The sequence below is a fragment of the Muscardinus avellanarius genome, assembly GCF_963383645.1.
Source record: "Muscardinus avellanarius genome assembly, chromosome: 5".
Taxonomy (NCBI): Eukaryota; Metazoa; Chordata; class Mammalia; order Rodentia; family Gliridae; genus Muscardinus; species Muscardinus avellanarius.
The window spans coordinates 89787783-89806766 of NC_137790.1; the positions used below are offsets into that span (position 1 = coordinate 89787783).

Genomic DNA, 18984 nt, shown 5'->3' on the forward strand with positions numbered 1-18984 from the left:
GTGGGGATGGTGCCTTTGAGAAACTGCCAGCTACTGAGCATGGCTGCCACTAAGTTGAGTGGAATGAGTGACAAGAGATAAAGCCAGGCAAGCAAGGGACCTAAATTTTTATTTCAGGCCAGGGCTTTTTGCTAAAGACATGAGGCACATCCCCCAGTGCATGTCATAACAGTACAACATGAAATTTGAAAATGCAGAAAAATGAGTAATAGTATACAAAAACTTGGTTTGGGAGCTGGGAATGTAGCTGAGTGGTGGAGCCCCTGTTTGGCATGCCAGGTCCCGGAGTTCCTCCATGTGGTGTGTGTGTGTGTGTGTGTGTGTGTGTGTTACTGGGGATGGAACCCAGGGGCATTCAGCCTCCAAGCTACACCCCCAGACCTATTTTATTTTTGAAACAGGATTTCACTAAGTTAACGAGAGCCTCACTAACTTGCCGAGGCTGTACTCGAACCTGCAGCCCTCCTGTCTTAGCCTCTCAAGTACTGGGATTACAGGCGTGCATCACCATGCCAGGCTCAGTTATCTCTCTGAAGCCCTGGGAAACATGAACATATCTACTTCAAGCAGTGTTTGGTGCGGCCTGAACGTGACCAAGCGCCGGGCGCACTGCGTCACCCGGTGGCTAGCCTCTCCTCCGCTCTTTCCCGGGGCGGCGGGCTCGGCGGGCGGGCGGGGCGGCGAGCCGGGCTGCTCTGCCTCCGCTCGGCCGGGCGGGGGCGCTCTAGGCGCTCGGCGCTCCGTGGCCCTTCCTCTGCCCCGGAAGTGCTTCCGCGGCGGGGTTGGTAAGGTCGGGCCATGGTGGGGCAGAGGTTGGGAAGATGGCGTGGCGAGGCTGGGCGCAGAGAGGCTGGGGCTGCGGCCGGAGCTGCGAGGAGCTCACTGCGGCCCTGGCCCCGCCGCGGCTGCTCGGACGCAGGTAAGGGCGCCGGCCCGGGCCCGGCCGTCCTCGGGGCGGGGGCCGCGGGAAGCCCACCGCCCGGCCCGCCTGCTCCGCTCGGCTCCGCGGCAGCCTTCGGTCCCGCGCCGGCCTCTTAACCATTGGGAGGGGCGTGGCGGTGGGAAAGGAACTAACTTCTGAGGGCTGGCTGCGAGTCATTTCATAATCGTGTGGTTCTTGAGCCCAGGTTTTTCTTTCTAAAGCAGGTACACAGCTAGTAGAATAGCAGAGATTTTACTGTCTTTCATTCTAATTACAAAGCCCATGTTTCACTACACCTAGTTACCTTCTTTAGCCTTTAGAGAATTAAGGGGGGACGGAGTCAGAAGAGAACCTCACTTTGCCTCTGGAAAAGTCCCGAGAGAGGCTTTTCTATTGAAGAGAGTGGGTGTTTGGGTTCTAGATACTTTGGGAAGAAAATCATGTTGGCCTGTCCAAGTAGAAGCTATGTGAAGAGAGCGGCCGGATAGGAATTGCTGGCTTTGCAGTAGATTAATTAAATTCCAAATAGAAAAGGAGAAATCCCTCAACAGTTCAAGAATCTGGTGTCTACTAACTTTGAAATGTCATTCAAAATTTCAACTCCCAGTTTATGACTCGGTTAAATGGATGTCTCAAATCCATTCAAGGAACCTCATGTGTTCATCAAAAACCAGGCTAACTAGTGGTAAACACTTAAGGCTTCTCTATGGTGGCGCCATTACCTAATCTTAACACTCACCTGGAAAGAGTATAGAATATTATCATTTCCCAGGTTCCACCTTAGTCCTCAAAATTAGAATCTGAAGGGGGATAGGGGGATGGGAAGAGTGGAAGAACCTGTATTTCTTATTAGCACCCCACGTGAATTTTATCAGACTGTGTGTGCGCCCCCCCCCCCTCCACTGGTGGTTGAACCCAGGGGTATCTACCTCTGAGATACACCCCCGGTCCTACTTTTTATTCTTTACTTTGAAACAGGGCCTCACTAAGTAGCTGAGGCTGGCCATGAACCTGCGATCTTCCTGTCTCAGCTTTCCAAGTGCTGGGATTACAAACTTGTGGCACTACACCTGGCTCAGACATTTGTGAAAAACTTGTATTTCTGTGTGTTGGGGGAAGGGGTACTGGGGGCATTTTACTTGGGAGATATACCTCCAGCTCTATTTCATTTTTTATTTTGAAACAAGGTCTCACTAAATTGCTGATGACCTCAAAGTTGCAGGGGCTGATCTTGGATGTGTGATCCTCCTGTCTGTCCTACAAGTACTGGGATTACAGGGGTATGCAAGAGTGCCAGGTTGCTGTAACATGGAGCTCCAGGCGCAGAAGTCTTCAGATGATAAATGAGGAGGTCAGGTGGAGATGATGATATTTTAGTGGTCCTGATTTTATTTACTTCAAATTCCATTTGAGGTTGCATGGGTTGAGAGGTAACAAACGATAAATGTCTTGAGCAACAGATGTGTTAAGTGTTTAAGCTTTGTGTAAACATCACTGTACTGGTTTTAGGAAGGGGAAGCAGAAGAAATCTAACTTGATTAATGAGGTGTCGCCAGTCAAAAACTGGCCATAAAGACCATTTGGAATAACTAATGAACAAGAAACATATGTGATGTTAAAGATTAGCACCTGATTTTTTTCTCTTTTGTGGTGCTAGGGATTGAGCCCAAAGGCATTCTACCTTGGAGCTACACCCCCAACCCTGTTTTGTTTCCTATTTGAAAATAGGGTCTTGCTAGCCGGTCATGGTGGCGCACGCTTGTAATCCCAGCATTTGGGAGGCTGAGACTGGAGGATCGCGGTTTGCATATAGCCTTAGCTACTTAGTGAGGCCCTTTGCAACTCAGTGAGACCCTGTTTCAAAATAAGGAATAAAAAAACGGAAGGAGCTGGGCATGGTGGCGCACGCAATCCCCGCGCTTGGGAGGCAGAGATAGGAGGATCGCGCAGGTTCGAAGCCAGCCGCTTGCTCTGGCTTAAGAGACCCTGTTTCCAAATAAAAATATAAAAATAGGTCTGGGAGTGTAGCCCAGAGGTAGAAGAGCTTCTAGGAACTCCAGTACCACCCCCCAAAAAAGGGAAGGAGGTGTAGCTCAGAGGTCGAATGCCCCCAGGTTTCATCCCCCAGACCCGCAAAATAAATACATACATACATACATACATACATACATACATAGGATCTTGCTAAAGTTGTGGAGGGCATTACTAAGTTGCTGAAGCTGGCTTTGAACCTGTGATCCTCCTGTCTTAGCCTCCTCCCAAGTACTGGGATTATAGGTATGCACCAGCATGCCCAGCAGCACTTGATTTTTTTTTTTAAAGCTTGCCTTTTTTGTGTGTGTATGGTGCTAGGGATAGAACCCAGAGGCATTCTACCTCCGAGTTACATCTCTAGCCCTATTTTTTTTTTTTTTTTTTGTTCCTTATTTTGAAACTGGGTCTCACTAAGTTACAGAGGGTCTCACTAAGTAGCTGAGGTTGTCTGAGGACCTATGATCCTCTTGTCTCAGCCTCCCAAGTATGGAGATGCCAGGCATGTGCTACTCCACCTGGCTAAAAGCTTGCCTTTATATGGAAACATTGAAAATGACATTTTTGTGGTTGAATAGGAAAACATGCAATGTTTTGTAGAATGTAGGTAAGACAGAAATAGGACATTTTCTCCTCACCTCTGTAAATATCACTCAAAGTTAATAGGAAGCATGAGTTACCATCTATATAACCTTTATTAGGTCTGTTTTGAGTTTCTGTGGTTTTGAAGTAAGTATATAGAAGAGTGACCTAGTCCATGTGAATCTGATGTAATAGGCCTTAAGAGAGGCTAGGAATTTGCATTTTACAAGCAGTGTATAGGTGATGATACAAGAGGCTGCAAACTACACAGGCCCAAAATGCCCACTGACTGGAATGGTTTGTTTTTAAAGAAATATAAAACAAAAATAGTAATGTGATAAGATTTTAGTTGTCCACAAAGACTAAATTTTACTATCTGGCCTTATAGAAAAAGAAAATCTTATTTAGGCTCTTCAGAAATTTCACTGTTATCAAGATTTTGGCAGTGCTTCTAAAAAATGTAATTTAGAAGCCGGGTGTGTTGGCGCATGCTTGTAATCCCAGCATTTGGGAGGCTGAGACCTGAGGATCACAGTTTGCGGACAGCCTCAGCTACTACTTAGTGAGGCCCTCTGTAAATTAGTGAGACCCTGTTTCAAAATAAAGAATAAAAAATAGGGCAGGGGGTGTAGCTTGGAGGTCGAATGCTCCTGGGTTCCATCCCCAGACCCTCAAAAAAAAAAAAAGTGTAATTTAGGTTTGAAAGTAGAAGCATGTATTTGCCAATTGTATGAAACTATCCAAGAGAAGAAAATAATTGTAACATCTACCCAATTTTTTATATTAATAATGACAGTCTTAAAATATGTTTATGTAAGATACTTGATAAAGTAGTAAATCGGTATATTTTCCCTATTTCACTCACTTTCTATTAAATCAAGATGGGTTTCAAGGCTGGGGATGTAGCTCAGTGGTCGAGTGCTTGCATAGCATGTGTGAAGCCCTGAGCTCAATTCTCATTTACCCTCTCCCCCAAGATGTATTTTAAGAAAATGATTTATGTAGAATTTCCTTCCCACCCCAATTTATATTACTTGAAGTGAAATTAATAAAAACTATTGTCTGAAGCAGGGCATGGTGGCACATGCTTGTAATACCAGCGTTTGGGAGGCTGAGACAGGAGGATGTGGTTAGAAGACAGGCCCAGTTACTATTTAGGTCCTTTGCAACTCTCTGAGACTCTGTTTCAAAATAAAGAATAAAACATAGAGCTGGGCATGGTGGCACACGCTTGCACGCTTCGTAATCCCAGCGTTTGGGAGGCTGAGACTGGAGGATTGCGGTTTGCGGACAGCCTCAGCTACTTAGGCCCTCCGCAACTGAGTCTCTGTTTCAAAGTAAAGAATAAAAATTAGGGCAGGGGGTGTAGCTTGGAGGTCGAATGCCTCTGGGTTCCATCCTCAGAGCCCCCTTTCCCCCCAAAAAAAACTTGTCTGCATTTGAGTATTAGGTCATTTCTACTCAATTTTGTTCATATGAAATTTTAGTAATGTAGATATTAATGCTGACCTGTATATATTTTTAAGTTGTATTATCTATTTTTTTTTTTTTTAAGTACTGGGGATTGAACCTGGGGCATTCTTTTTTTTTTTTTGGTGGTGGTGGTGGTGGTGGTGGTGGTGGTGGAGGAACCCAGAGGCTCTCTACCTCCAGGCTATACTATCAGACCTATTTTATACTTTATTTGGAAATAGGGTCTCACTAAGTTGCTGAGAGCCTCACTAAGTAGCTGAGGCTGGTTTCGAACCTGTATGATCCTCCTGTCTCAGCCTCCAAGCGCAGGGATTACAAGCATGTGCCACCACGCCCGGCTAACCTGGGGCATTCTACCTTCAGGTTACACCCCCAGCCCTTTTAAAATTTTTATTTGAAACGGGGTCTCACTAAGTTGTGGAGAGCCTCACTAAGTAGCTGAGGCTGGCTGTGAACCTGTGATCCTCCTGTCTCAGCCTCCCAAGTACTGGGATTACAAGTATGCATGACCACACCTAATGTATTATCTTTATTTTCACACTCTTAAACCCACTTCATAGTAAAACTGTCATCTTACCATTAAGTCAACAATATATGGATGTGCTTTTTTCTTTTTAAAAGTTATGGGATCCGGGCGTGGTGGCGTACGCTTACAATCCCAGCGTTTGGGAGGCTGAGACTGGAGGGTCGCGGTTCGCAGGCAGCCTCAGCTACTTAGTGAGGCCCTTTGCAACTACCTCAGTGAGACCCTGTTTCAAAATAAATAATAAAAAATAGGGCAGGGGTTGTAGCTCAGAGGTTGAATGCTCCTGGGTTCCATCCTCAGACCCGCAAAAAAAAAAAAAAAGTTATGGGATCTAAGCTAGGCATGGTGGCAGGCTGAGACAGGAAGATTGCAGGTTCCAGGCCAGTCTCAGTAATTTGTTTCATGACCTTGTTTCAAAATAAAAAACAGAAGTCAGGTGTGGTGGTGCATGCTTGTAATCCCAGCATTCGGATGCTGAGACCTTATGATCTCGGTTCAAGGACAGCCTCAGCTACTTAGTGAGGCTCTTTGCAACTCACTGAGACCCTGTTTCAAAATAAAGAATAAAAAATAGGGCTGGGTGTGTAGCTCTGAGGTAGAATGCCTCTGGCTTTCATCCCAAGTACCGCAAAAATAAATAAAAATATAGCTAGGGGTGTAGTTGGGATATAGAATAGCCCTGGGTTTAATCCTTAATACCAAAAAACCCCATTATGGGATCATATTAAAAATTAAACCTTAACAGTTGTATAGCTAGTAGTAACTCAAGTGTTCATGAGTTCTTCCTACCTCAAGTATATTACATTGCTTTGATAAATCACTAGTTATGACCTAAACAGCAGAGCCAAAAGGAAAGCCGAAAGCATATACTATGAGTTGGTATATGCTTCAAGGGACCCTTTTTCCCGTCCTCACCCATCTTTTGTTTGCTTTACTTCCTATTTTCTTTTTTTTTTCCTTCTTTTTATCCGTACTAGGACTTGAATCCAGAGGCATTCTATCTCTGAACTACACCCTATTTTTCATCCTATATTTTGAAATATAGTTATGGAGGGCATTACTAAGCAGCTGAGGCTGGCTGTGAACCTCCGATCCTATGTCTCAGCCTCCCAAGTCTTGGGATAAGCATGCGCCACCAACCCAGCTACTTCCTATTTTCTTAACTTATTTCTTATCTTATTTTTTTCATCTGACATACTTAATCTGAGTGGGTAAAGTTAAATAACCTAAACCTTTGAATCAGACCTCAAATATCTGCAGTTCAAAACATCAGGCTTCTGGTTTGTATTTTAGGAAACTGAAAACTTAAAAACTAGGGAAAGACTATATGTTGTCATATAATGTTATGAATATGCGTATTGCATCTCAAAGCATCTTTTTTTTTTGGCAGTAGAAAACTTTAATTAACCTGAGCAATTAGGGGAAATTATTGGTTTATAATAGTCCAGTGGTGGGACTGGCTTCTAATGAGACAAGATCCAGTGTTGCCTTTTGTCTCTCATTTTCTCCATGGTTCATCTCTGCTTCCCAAATGTTGGCTCTATTTTCTCAGCAGTTCTAAATCTTGATGGTTATAAGATGGCTGCCAGCAGCTATTTGAGCTGTTTTAGGTTCAAACCCAGCAGATAAAAGTTCTCTGACATCATAGGCAGAATCTTGAAATTGGATTTCATTAGATCATATTGGCCTAACTTGGGACACACACCCTCCTTAAACCCTTTGCTTTGTCAAGGAATGGGTTGTATAGGTTGACTTACGCCAGTCATGGGCTTGGTATGCCTCCCCAAACCAAATGGCTGGAAATTCCAGGGCACTATAAGAAGGTACAAATGTTGGGGAGTCAGCCCTTGTGAAACTTCTAACAAATCATATAGGATTAGTTTGTAGATAGAGCATTCTAATTTAAGTAGAAGTATTTTGGGGAGAATGGGGAGTCAGCTTCAGGTTTCTTGCTATTTAAAGTGGTTCGTGTGACAGCCGGACGTGGTGGCGCACGTTTGTAATCCCAGCGCTTGGGAGGCGGAGACAGGAGGATCGCGCAGGTTCGAAGCCAGCCTTGCTGGCGTAAGAGACCCTGTTTCCAAATAAAAATATAAAAAAGGTCTGGGAGTGTAGCCCGGAGGTAGAAGGGCTTCCAAGAACCCCAGTACCACAATAAATAAATAAATAAATAAATAAATAAATAAATAAATAAATAAATAGGTTTGTGAGCTGTGCGTGGTTAAGCACGCTTGTAATTCCAGTGCTTGGGTGGCTGAGACAGGATCTTGCAGGTTCGAAGCCAGCCTCAGCTACTTAGGCTCTCAGCAACTTAGTGAGACCCTGTTTCCAAATAAAGTATACAGTAGGTCTGGAAGTACAGCCTGGAGATAGAAAAGCCCGTGGGTTTCACCCCCAGTACCACAAAAAATAAAGTGGTTCGTGAACTAGTAGTTTTGGCGTTCTCTAGGATAGAGGTTTAGCAAACTACTCTGTAAAAGGTCAGATATAAAATATGACCACAAACTGGGTGTGGTGGCATAAGCCTGTAATCCCAGTACTTGAGAGGCTGAGATTGGAGGATTGCAGGTTTGAGGACAGCCTAGTGAGACCTTGTTTCAAAAATAAAAATAAAGTAGGGCTAGGGATGTAGCTTGGAGGTAGTGTGCCCTTACCTTGAATACCCAGTACCACACATTACAGCGTGTGTGTGTGTGTATACATATATATGACTACATATGGTCTCTGTCATCTATTTTCTTTTAAACAACTTAAAAAATGTAGAACCAGGCCGGGCATGGTAGCGCACCCTTGTAATCCCCGCGCTTGGGAGGCAAAGACAGGAGGATCGCGCAGGTTTGAAGCCAGCCTTGCTGGCTTAAGAGATCCTGTTTCCAAATAAAATATAAAATTGGTCTGGGAGTGTAGCCCAGAGGTAGAAGGGTTTCATCCCCAGTACCACAAAAAAATTTAAAAAATTTAAAAAATATTGTAGAACCACTTACTCTTGGCTGGAGAATTGAATCTACCTTGCCTGCTGTAGTTATCAACTCCTAATTTAGAAGCTTTTAGGAATGTAACTTTTTAGAAATGTGACTCAAACCCATCCTGCTCCAGAGACTACTAAATTAGAATGTTAGTTTAATATGGTCTCCAAGTGATCTGTATTTAGACTTAAGTTCTTTCCAAACCTGTAGTAGAATTCAATTCTGGCTGCACATGAGAATCACCTGGGGGAGCTCTTAAACTATACCGAGGTCCTGGTCCCACTCCTGGAGATCGTATTTTAATTGGCATGAGATGAAGCTATGCTATGGCATTTTTTAAAAAAGAGGTCACTAGGCAATCTAATATATAGGTGTAGAGAATTACTTCTCTAGGCTAAGCTTTCAGAATCTTAACTGCCTTTATGACAACTGGTGTGTAGATGAAAAAACATGGCCACAGTATTTTGTAGTTCTTTCATACAGATTGAGAAACAGTTTTCTTATTCCTTAGAGTTGGGATGGCCTTGTGACTTGCGTTGACCAGTAACTAGTACTGGGGGAGGTTCAGAAGCTCAAGAGGCCCTGATGGGTTTTCTTTCTTGGACACTCCTTCAGTCATGGTCGCAGCCCCTGCTATACTGTTGATAACGAGGGACCCTGCGGAGAGAGCTGGCTGACAATTAGCACTAAATACAGAATGAGTTCATTTTAGATTGTCATGTGCCAGTCAGGCAGGCTCTGTGGGGCGAGACCAGTGGAACTCTACAACTTGAGGCAGCTCATCTACAGAATCATGAGAAATTAATGAATTATGGTTTTAAAGTGGTTTGTTTTACAGTAATGAGACAACTGGGAAAGGTCCTGCCGAGTTAGGATCTGCCAGCTGAAGAAAGATTTATTCTGCTTCCACCATTGTGTTTGCTTGCAAATTTGATGCCTCCAATCTTTTTACTGAACTGCACTGCTTTGAGTTCAAGTATTATGCCAGTGTATCCGATTAACACCTCACTCACCTCTGGAGCCCTCAATTCAAGGAAGCCTGGGAAATGGCTTTTGTCCTTTCAGTCCCTGCACCATATGAACATATGAATACATCCTAGGCAGTAGATTCAGTGAGCCAGGACCTAGTATCAGATTTATTTATTTATTTTTGTGGTACTGGGGGTAGAGCCTGGGGCTTTTTCTACTCCCAGACCTATTTCATACTTTATTTGGAAACAGGGTCTCTCTAAGTTGCTGAGAGCCTAAGTAGTCGAGGCTGGCTTTGAACCTGTGCGATCCTCCTGTATCAGCCTCCTAAGCACGGGGATTACAAGCGTGTGCCACCATGGTGGGCCTAGTATCAGATTCTATCAGCTGAGCATCTTGGCCCATGCTTGTAATCACAGTACTTGGAAGGCTGAGAGGAGGATTGCAGGTTCGTAGCCAGCCTCAGAAACTTAGATCCTCCACAATTTAGTGAGACTCTGTTTTAAAAAAAAAAAAATTATATATATATATGGCTGGGGTGTAGTTCAGAGGTGAAATGGCCCTGGGTTCAATACCAAGTACCCCCCACAATCTTTCCAAGTTTTGTATGTTCAACTGTAATTCTTTAATTTTTCTGTCTACACATACACTTAATATAAGCATACTGCTTTTGATAAGTTCTTAACTTAATCTTGGGGTCAGCTTGTTTAACACACTCTTGGTGTCCTTGGCTTTATTATTGTTTCTAGTGAAATTCTCCAGGTAGATATTTCAAACAAAAGGTTTGGCTTTGCAAGTCCAGATTCCCAACCTTAGTGTGTGTGCGTGTGTGATGAGATGTAGAAGTAATCTTTTGGTATGATTGGTATAAGCTGTTGGAAATAAAAGGTGTCACATCTTTCATACTTTGTCTAGTAAGAGAAATGGTAGAAATCAATAATACTGGGTTGCAACTTACCTATAATAAACATGTCCTGATTACTTTATGTGCCCTTGTTTTGGCTCAAAGTGGCTTTTTTTTTTTATTACTTGCCACTTTATTTTACTAGGGCTATTCTATGTTACTTTGGCTTACAAGGTATTAACATCTACCACTTAAAACTTTATCAGTTAGGAATTCCTTTGGCAGAAAGTAAACTGATATTTAAATAATATAAGATGATTGGAAGTAAGTGGTTACTGTCTACTCAGCTAAAAAATGTGAGGTTAGTATCCTTGGGCCTTTCTTTCTCTTGGCATTAAAGACAACTGCTCCAGCTCAAGGCGTTATTACATCCTTATTTAGCACAGAAAGAAGAAAGTGGGAAGGGTGGGAGACAGGCAGAGAGATATTAATGGTTTATCTGTTTTCTGTCAAGTAAGCAAAACCTTTCCTTAGAGCCGGGTGTGGCGGCACACACTTGTAATCCCCGAGCTTGGGAGGCTGAGACAGGAGGATCGCGCAGGTTCGAAGCCAGCCTCAGCTGGCTTAAGAGACCCTGTTTCCAAATAAAATATAAAAAAGGTCTGGGAGTGTAGCCCGGAGGTAGAAGGCCCCTGGGTTCCATCTACTGCCCCCCCCCAAAAAAAAAACCTTTCCAAGATTCTCCTAAAAAAATTCTTAAGTCTCATAAGGCCCAAATTTTGTATTATTTGGCCATAACTAGCCATAAGAAAGGCTGAAAACATAAAGATTTTTATCTTTCTTAGCCACTACAGAAAAAACAGGTGGGAGAAGCATTGGAAAGAGATTTGGGATTAGTTACTTAACAGTGTTTCCTGAAGTGTTTTATTCATAAGACTCTCAGTAGGCTTTGAAGGGATTTCAGAGCCATTTAGAGCAACATTAGCATTGTTTGAATACGTTCATAACTTTCCACAGTAGATTTTTGGAAAGGACTATTACTTATTTAGGAGTACAGATTATGGATTATATAAAATTTTTATTTAGTTTACTTTATCATCACCCTTTTTCCTCGCTGTGATGTCTGAGGTGACCTTGTGTGTGTGGTACTGGGGATTACATAAGGACCCTCTACCTCCAAGCTATACCCCAGTACCCCAGCCCCCCACCCTTTTTTTTTTAATACTGGAGGCTGAATCCAGAGGCATTCTTTTTTTTTTTTTTTTTTTTTTTGCGGGTCTGGGGATGGAACCCAGGGGCATTTGACCTCCGAGCTACACCCCTTGCCCTATTTTTTATATTCTTTATTTTGAAACCAGGTCTCACTGAGTTGCAGAGGGCCTCACTAAGTAGCTGAGGCTGTCCGCGAACTGTGATTCTCCGGTCTCAGCCTTCCGAATGCTGGGATTACAAGCGTGCACCACCACGCCCGGTGAATCCAGAGGCATTCTATCTCTGAGTTACACCACAGCCTATTCTATTTTTTATTATTTTTTTGTGGTACTGGGGATGGAACCCTGGGGCATTCTACCTCTGAGCTACACCCCCAGCCCTATTTTTTATTTTTTAATTTTTGTTTTGAAACAGGGTTTCACTGACTTGCAAAGGGCCTCACTTAGTAGCTGAGGCCGTCTGCAAACCATGATCCTCCTGTTTAAGCCTCCTGAATGCTGGGATTACAAGCATGCTCCACTATGCTCAGTTCATATTTATTTTGAAAACAGAGTCTTACCTAAATTGCTGAGGGACCTCAGTAAGTTGTTGAAGTTAAACTTGAACCTGCGATCCACCTGTCAGCCTCTCAAGTACTGGGATTACCATTGTATACCACCATACCCAGCTCCCTAGTCCCGTTCCACTTTTTATTTTGAAACCTCCTCACTAGGTAGCTGAGAGTCTTGCTAAGTTGCTGAGGATGGACTTGAACCTGTGATCCGCCTGTCTCAGCCTCCCAAGTAATTTTTTTGTGTGTGGGTCTGGGGGTGTACCCCAGGGGCATTCAAGCTCTGAGCTACACCCCCCTGCTCTATTTTTTTTTAATTCTTTTTTTTTTTTTTTTTTGGTGGTACTGGGATTCCTGGAAGCCAAGCCCTTCTACCTCCGGGATACACTCCCACGGGCTACACTCCCAGACCTATTTTTTAACCTTTTCATTTGGAAACAGGGTCTCTTAAACCAACGAGACCCTCCTGTCTCCGCTTCCCAAGCGCAGGGATTACAAGCGTGCGCCACCACGCCCGGCCCTTATTCTTTATTTTGAACCTGGGTCTCACGGAGTTGCAGAGGGCCTCACTAAGTATCTGAGGTTGTTCGTGAACCGCGATCCTCTGGTCTCAGCCTCCCAAATGCTGGGATTACAAGCGTGCACCACCACGCCTGGCTGTATTTTTTATTTTGAAACATGGTCTCACTGAGTTGCAAAGGGCCTCACTAAGTAGCTGAAGCTGTCCTCAAACCTTCTGTCCTCTTGTCTCAGCCTCCCAAATGCTGGGATTACAAGTGTGCGCCACCGTGCCTGGCACTTCGATTTTATTTTGAAACAAGGGTCTCACTAATTTGCTGAGCTGGCCTCAGGCCTGCATTCCTTTTGTCTCAATCTCCTAAGTACTGGGATTACAGGTGTATAAAATCATACCTGGCCTGGAAGGGGATTGAGGAAAGTAATGTGAGGAAAGAACAGGAAACACGTTAAAGTGTGGAGGTTAAGTAAGCTGTGGATGTAACTAGGCGTGAGTAAGGGACTAATCTAGGAATAACATTTTTATTTTACAGTTGCTTTTTTTTTTTTTGCAGGTCTCATTCAACCTCCGAGTTACAGCCCCTGCCCTATTTTTTATTCTTTATTTTGAAACTGGGTCTCACTGAGTTGTCGAGGGTCTCACTAAGTAGCTGAGGCTGACTGTGACCCATGATCCTCCTGTCTCAGCCTCCCGAATGCTGGGATTCCAAGCCTGCGCCACCACGCTGTGCTACAGTTGCTTTTTAAGTAGATGGTAAGAATTAGAATTCTAAATGGCTTTTTTTTTTTTTTTGACTGGGGATGGAACCCAGAGACATTCTACCTTCAAGCTATACCCCCAGCCCTATTTTTTATATTCTTTATTTTGAAACAGTGTCTCACTGAGTTGCAAAGGGCCTCACTAGCTGAGGCTGTCTACAAACTACAATCCTCCTGTTTTAGCCTCCCAGATGCTGAGATTACCACACCACACCCGGCAACAACATAGTTTTTTAATCTCAGTGACTGAGAGAACTATGGTTCCACTGAAAGAATAAGGGAGTAAGAAAATGGACCTGTTTAGAAACAAGCAAATTTGTTTCCTTTTGAATATATTGGTTTTAAATTAACGGGGAACATATATACAAGGAGAAATATTCAGTATGCAGCTGGAAATACAGGACTAGATAATTGAGGATAGGATTAAAGAAATCTATTTGAGTTATTTCAAGTCATAACAAAATAAAGCCATTCTCTACTGACTGAAACTGAGAGAGTTCTCTAGCCTTTTATGGATTTGAACTGTTTTGTTGATCGATACAAAGTAGTAACCTGAACTAGTACCCTGTGAAGTTGCTGTAGTTGTGTCTTTTATTCCAGCAAGGTTAGATGTGCTGAAGTTGACTTCTGTCTGGGATTAGGAGTCCTGGCTCTTGTGGAGCATAGAGTGAGGATAAACTGAGGGGGATGGAGCAGGCCACCTAGAGACTCAGAGGTTGATGTTTGCAAGGTGTCACTCTGTTTCTAATCCATTATTTCCCCCCATAGGTTTAACTTCTTTATTCAGCAAAAATGTGCATTCAGAAAAGCACCCAGGAAGGTTGAGCCTCGAAGATCTGACTCAGGGTCAAGTGGTGAAGCATACAAGAGAAGTGCTTTGATCCCTCCAGTAGAAGAAACCGTCTTTTATCCTTCGCCCTATCCTATAAGGACTCTTGTAAAACCTTTTTTTTTTACTGTCGGGGTAAGAGTTCACATTGTTGGAAGTTACTTAGCACCATTGTAGTGTTTAAGAAATGTTTGCCCTAGTTGGGCTTCTTTAAAAGAAGAACAGGTTAAGCGTGTGGGTAGCTGAGATCATGAATCTGATTACAGGATGAATTTAGGAGTTGATTTTAGAATCTAGCCCAGTTTTATAAGTCAGATGTGTAGGTATTTTGAATTTTGTTTGATGATTTGTTGCCTGAAATGGGCCTTAGGGTACTGTGAAGTTAATAAAATGAAAAACAATAAAATGTTTTTGTCACCTAATAGGTTTTACTGTGCTAGGTGTTCCTTCTATTGATTTGTCAAAAGCAGTGAAAATGAAATACTGTCCACGGAAATATAATAAAGATTTACATCCCTCTTAAGTTATTTTGTAATAATTTAAATTTTATGTAGTTTACAGGCTGTGCGTTTGGATCAGCTGCTATTTGGCAGTATGAGTCACTGAAGTCCAGGGTCCAGAGTTATTTTGATGGTATAAAAGCTGATTGGCTGGATAGCATAAGACCACCAAAAGAAGGAGACTTCAGAAAGGAGGTAAAGATAAACGTTGCGTTCTTCATTCTAGTTAATCACAATTTTTGAAGTCTGGCTATTGATGAATATTTCTAGTTAATGGCAACATTCCATTCATAGATATGAAGACAGTGTACTTAGCATTCTTCTTTAAAGTCCTTTCACCACAGTAAATATTATTAATGTGTTGTGTGCCTGGTACTGTAGTTGGCAGTGTTCCAAGAGTTTTGTCCCTCTGCCACATGTTTCAAAATCACCACAAATGGTTGTTTAAAATTAATGTTTTGGGGCCCCATTCCAGCCCTGCTGTGGTACAAGGCTGTTGATCTGCTTGCATCACCTTGCTCGATTGCTTTCGAGTGTATATTGGAATCACAGGGAGTTTTTCAAAAACATACATGCTTTAAAGGTTGACCTACTAAGTGGATTTTTAAAAGCTTCTTGGGCCGAGCGTGATGGCACACACTTGTAATCCCAGCACTTGGGAGGCTGAGACAGGAGCATCGCAGGTTCTTGGCTAGCCTCAGCTACTTAGTGAGGCCCTCTGCAACTTAGTGAGACCCTGTCTCAAAATAAAGAATAAAAAAATAGGGCTGGCTGGGCGTGGTGGCGCACGCTTGTAATCCCCGTGCTTGGGAGGCAGAGACAGGAGGATCACGCAGGTTCCAAGCCAACTGTTCTGGCTTAAGAGACCCTGTTTCCAAATAAAAATATAAAATAGGTCTGGGAGTGTAGCCCGGAGGTAGAAGGGCTTCCAGGAACCCCAGTACCCCCCCCCACACACACACACAAAAATAGGGCTGGGAGTATAGTTCAGAGGTACTCAATCCTCAGTACTGCCAAAAAAAAAAAAAAGGCTTCTCAGTGATGTGATGTCTGTATGCCTCTGATAATCCCTAGTGTTGAGTGTTTCTGACTTTGCAGGGGATGGGATGCAAGAAAGGTACAAATGCAGAGCTTGTAGAGCTTTCTATTTACTTTAGATGTATACTGATGGCCCTCTTTTTTCTTGACTGATTAAAAGAATTTTCTTTCTAGATAAACCATATATATATTTTATTACAAGTTCAAGGCCAGCTTCAACAATTTAGTGAGACTTTGTTAAAAAAAAAAAAAAAAGTCTTCAGATGTAGCTCAGTGGTAAAGTGGGTTCCTAGGTTAAATCTCCCGTACCGGGGCAGGGGGAAAAAAAGAAGCATGAGCCTTATCTGTTTTAGACTTTTTTTTTTTTTCCTGTACTGGGAATGGAACCCAAGAGCATTCTACCTCCAAGATACACCCCCAGCGCTGTTTTGTATTCTTTATTTTGAAACTGGGTCTCATTGAGTTGCAAAGGGCCTCACTAGCTGAGGCTATTCTCAAACCAAGATCCTCCTGTCTCAGCCTCTTAAATGCTGATATTACAAGCATGTGCCACCACATCTGGCTGTTTTAGACTTTATGCCAGAACAAAATGTAATATTTTCAGGTGAAAACAGTAATTAGTAGATCATTCAGTAAAGTATATTTGAGAAGACAGTAAAACTGATTTATTTCATAGCCCTGGCTCCCTTTAAAAAGCAACAGGTTTCCAGTACATCTTTTATTTTTATTTTTTTATTTTTATTTTTATTTTTGGTGGTACTGGGGTTCCTGGAAGCCCTTCTTCCTCCGGGCTACACTCCCAGACCTATTTTTTATATTTTATTTTATTTGTAAACAGGGTCTCTTAAGCCAGCGCGGCTGGCTTTGAACCTGCGCGATCCTCCTGTCTCAGCCTCCCAAGCGCGGGGATTACATGCATGTGCCACCACGCCCGGCCCTTATGTTTGTTTGTTTGTTGGTTTATTTATTTTTGCAGTACTGAGGATTGAACGCAGGGGTATTGTACCTCCAAACTACACCCCTAGTCCTATTTTTTATTCTTTATTTTGAAACAGGGTCTCACTAAGTTCAGAGGCCCTCACTAAGTAGCTGAGGCGGCTATGAACCTTTGATCCTCCTGTCTCAGCCCCCCAAATGCTGAGATTACAAGTGTATGCCACCACACACAGTTTCCAGTACATCTCTTGATTTTTTTTTTATGGTTCTTGAGGTGGAACCCAAGGGCTTTCTACCTCCAGGCTATACTCCCAGACCTATTTTGTACTTTATTTGGAAACAGGGTCTCATTAAGTTGTTGAGAGCCTCACTTAGCAGCTGAGGCTGACTTCGAACCTGTGCAATCCTCCTGTCTCAGCCTCCCAAGTCCTAGAATTATAAGCACCACCATGCCTGGCTCATCTCTTGATTTTTTTTTTTTTTTTTTTTTTTTTTGCTGGTCTGGGGGTGGAACCCAGGGGCATTCGACCTCCGAGCTACACCCCCTGCCCCATTTCTTATTCTTTATTTTGAAACCGGATCTCACTGAGTTGCAGAGGGCCTCACTAAGTAGCTGAGACTGTCCGCGAACCGCGATCCTCCAGTCTTAGCCTCCCAAATGCTGGGATTACAAGCATGCGCCACCATGCCCGGCTCTCTCATCTCTTGATTTTTTTATAATTGTAAAAAATGACTTAGTCCAAAGATAGATTTTTTTGTAATATTAAAGCAAATGTTAGAGGTTTTTATAATGGTTAAATGATGATATATAAAACCTATGCTCATTAAAGAAAACTGAAATAATACATAAATATATCATGGAAAATGAAAGTCCTAGACAGTCTGGGCAACAAAGCAAGATTCTGTCTCAAAAAGAAAAGAAAGCCGTGCATGGTGGTGCACACTTGTAATCCCTGTGCTTGGGAGACGGAGACAGGAGGATCATGCAGGTTCGAAGCCAGCCGCACTGGCTTAAGAGACCCTGTTTCCAAATAAAAATATAAAAATGGGTCTGGGAACCCCAGGACCACAAAAAAAAAAAAAAAAAAAAAAAAGAGGAGGAGGAGGAGGAGACCCTGGATGTGGTGGCGCATGCTTGTAATCTCCCAGCATTTGGAAGGCTGAGACTGGAGGATCACAGTTCGTGCACAGCCTCAGCTACTTATTGAGGCCCTCTGCAACTTAGTGAGACCCTGTTTCAAAATAAAGAATAAGAAATAGGGCAGGGGGTGTAGCTCGGAGGTCGAATGCCTCTGGGTTCCATCCCCAGATCTGCAAAAAAAAAAAAACAAAAAAAACCAATAAGACAATGAAAACTTGAAAGGCTGATGTAGAAGGATCACAGGATCAAGGCCAGTGTCGGCAATTTAGTGAGGCTCTCAGCAACTTTGTGAGATCTTATTTCCAAATACAAATAAAGTAGGGCTGGAGGTGTAGCTTAGCAGTAGAATGCCCCTGGATTCAATCTCATCATCAAAAGAGAAAGCAAATGAAAGTCCTGGAATCCCATTTACACCACTATATATGCAGTGAATAAAGTCAGGATGCTCATAAATTGTAATTACTTAAATGGATCCTCCTTTCTCAGCCTCCCAAGTACTGGGATTACAAGTCTGCGCCATATGCCTGCCTTCAGAATTTTCTATTATTCTTTTTTTCTTTTTGAGACAGGGTCTTGCTGTGTTTCCCAGGCTATACCCATAGTCCTGGGCTCAGTGTTCCTTTTGAGTAGCTGGGAGTACAGGGCCTGTGCCACCATATTTATCTACCTCACCTCAGTTGGAATTTTAAAACTAGATAGGTCCTTGGTGAATAATTACTTGGTTCTTTGCTTTTTCTGAGTGAACAGCTAGGAGCTTGATCCTCATAACAGCACTGCTAGGTACTATTGTGCCATTTGGTATAACAGGAAACTGAAGTTTAGAAGTAACGTGTCTGGTCAGTGGTCTGTGTAGAGAATGTGTGCTAACTATAAAACATGCCTTCCCCACTCTACCATGTATTGATTATGTCTCCTAGAGTCTGCTTCTGAAGATGTGAAATCCCCTTTTATACATAGACATTTTCTTTCTGGACTTTCATTTCCCTTGCCTGAAAGATGATATGCAGTTTTCCTTCTGTTTTAGATTAACAAGTGGTGGAATAACCTAAGTGATGGCCAGCGGACTGTGACAGGTTTGTGTTAGCTTACACGTTTTAGCCATTCAAGGGAAGAGATCAAACCAAAAGGTATAGTATGTCACAGGCGATGGCTTTCATACGTGTCTCCAGTGGTTTAGAAGACATAGTCTC

At 42.9% G+C, this 18984-nt stretch overlaps 1 protein-coding gene across 5 annotated transcripts in view; it reads left to right on the top strand.

The window, feature by feature from the left end:
• Positions 1 to 821: 821 nt before the first annotated feature.
• The window catches only part of PARL (presenilin associated rhomboid like), a gene marked incomplete at both ends in the record, with an annotated part of 56382 nt that continues 38219 nt past the window's right edge, over positions 822 to 18984 (top strand). For all 5 annotated transcript variants that reach the window (XM_080696386.1, XM_080696387.1, XM_080696388.1 and 2 more), the window contains 4 exons: positions 822 to 919; positions 14119 to 14314; positions 14734 to 14874; positions 18819 to 18867. In XM_080696386.1, coding sequence (XP_080552512.1) covers positions 822 to 919; positions 14119 to 14314; positions 14734 to 14874; positions 18819 to 18867 — 484 coding nt within the window. The remainder of the gene's footprint in view (positions 920 to 14118; positions 14315 to 14733; positions 14875 to 18818; positions 18868 to 18984) is intronic.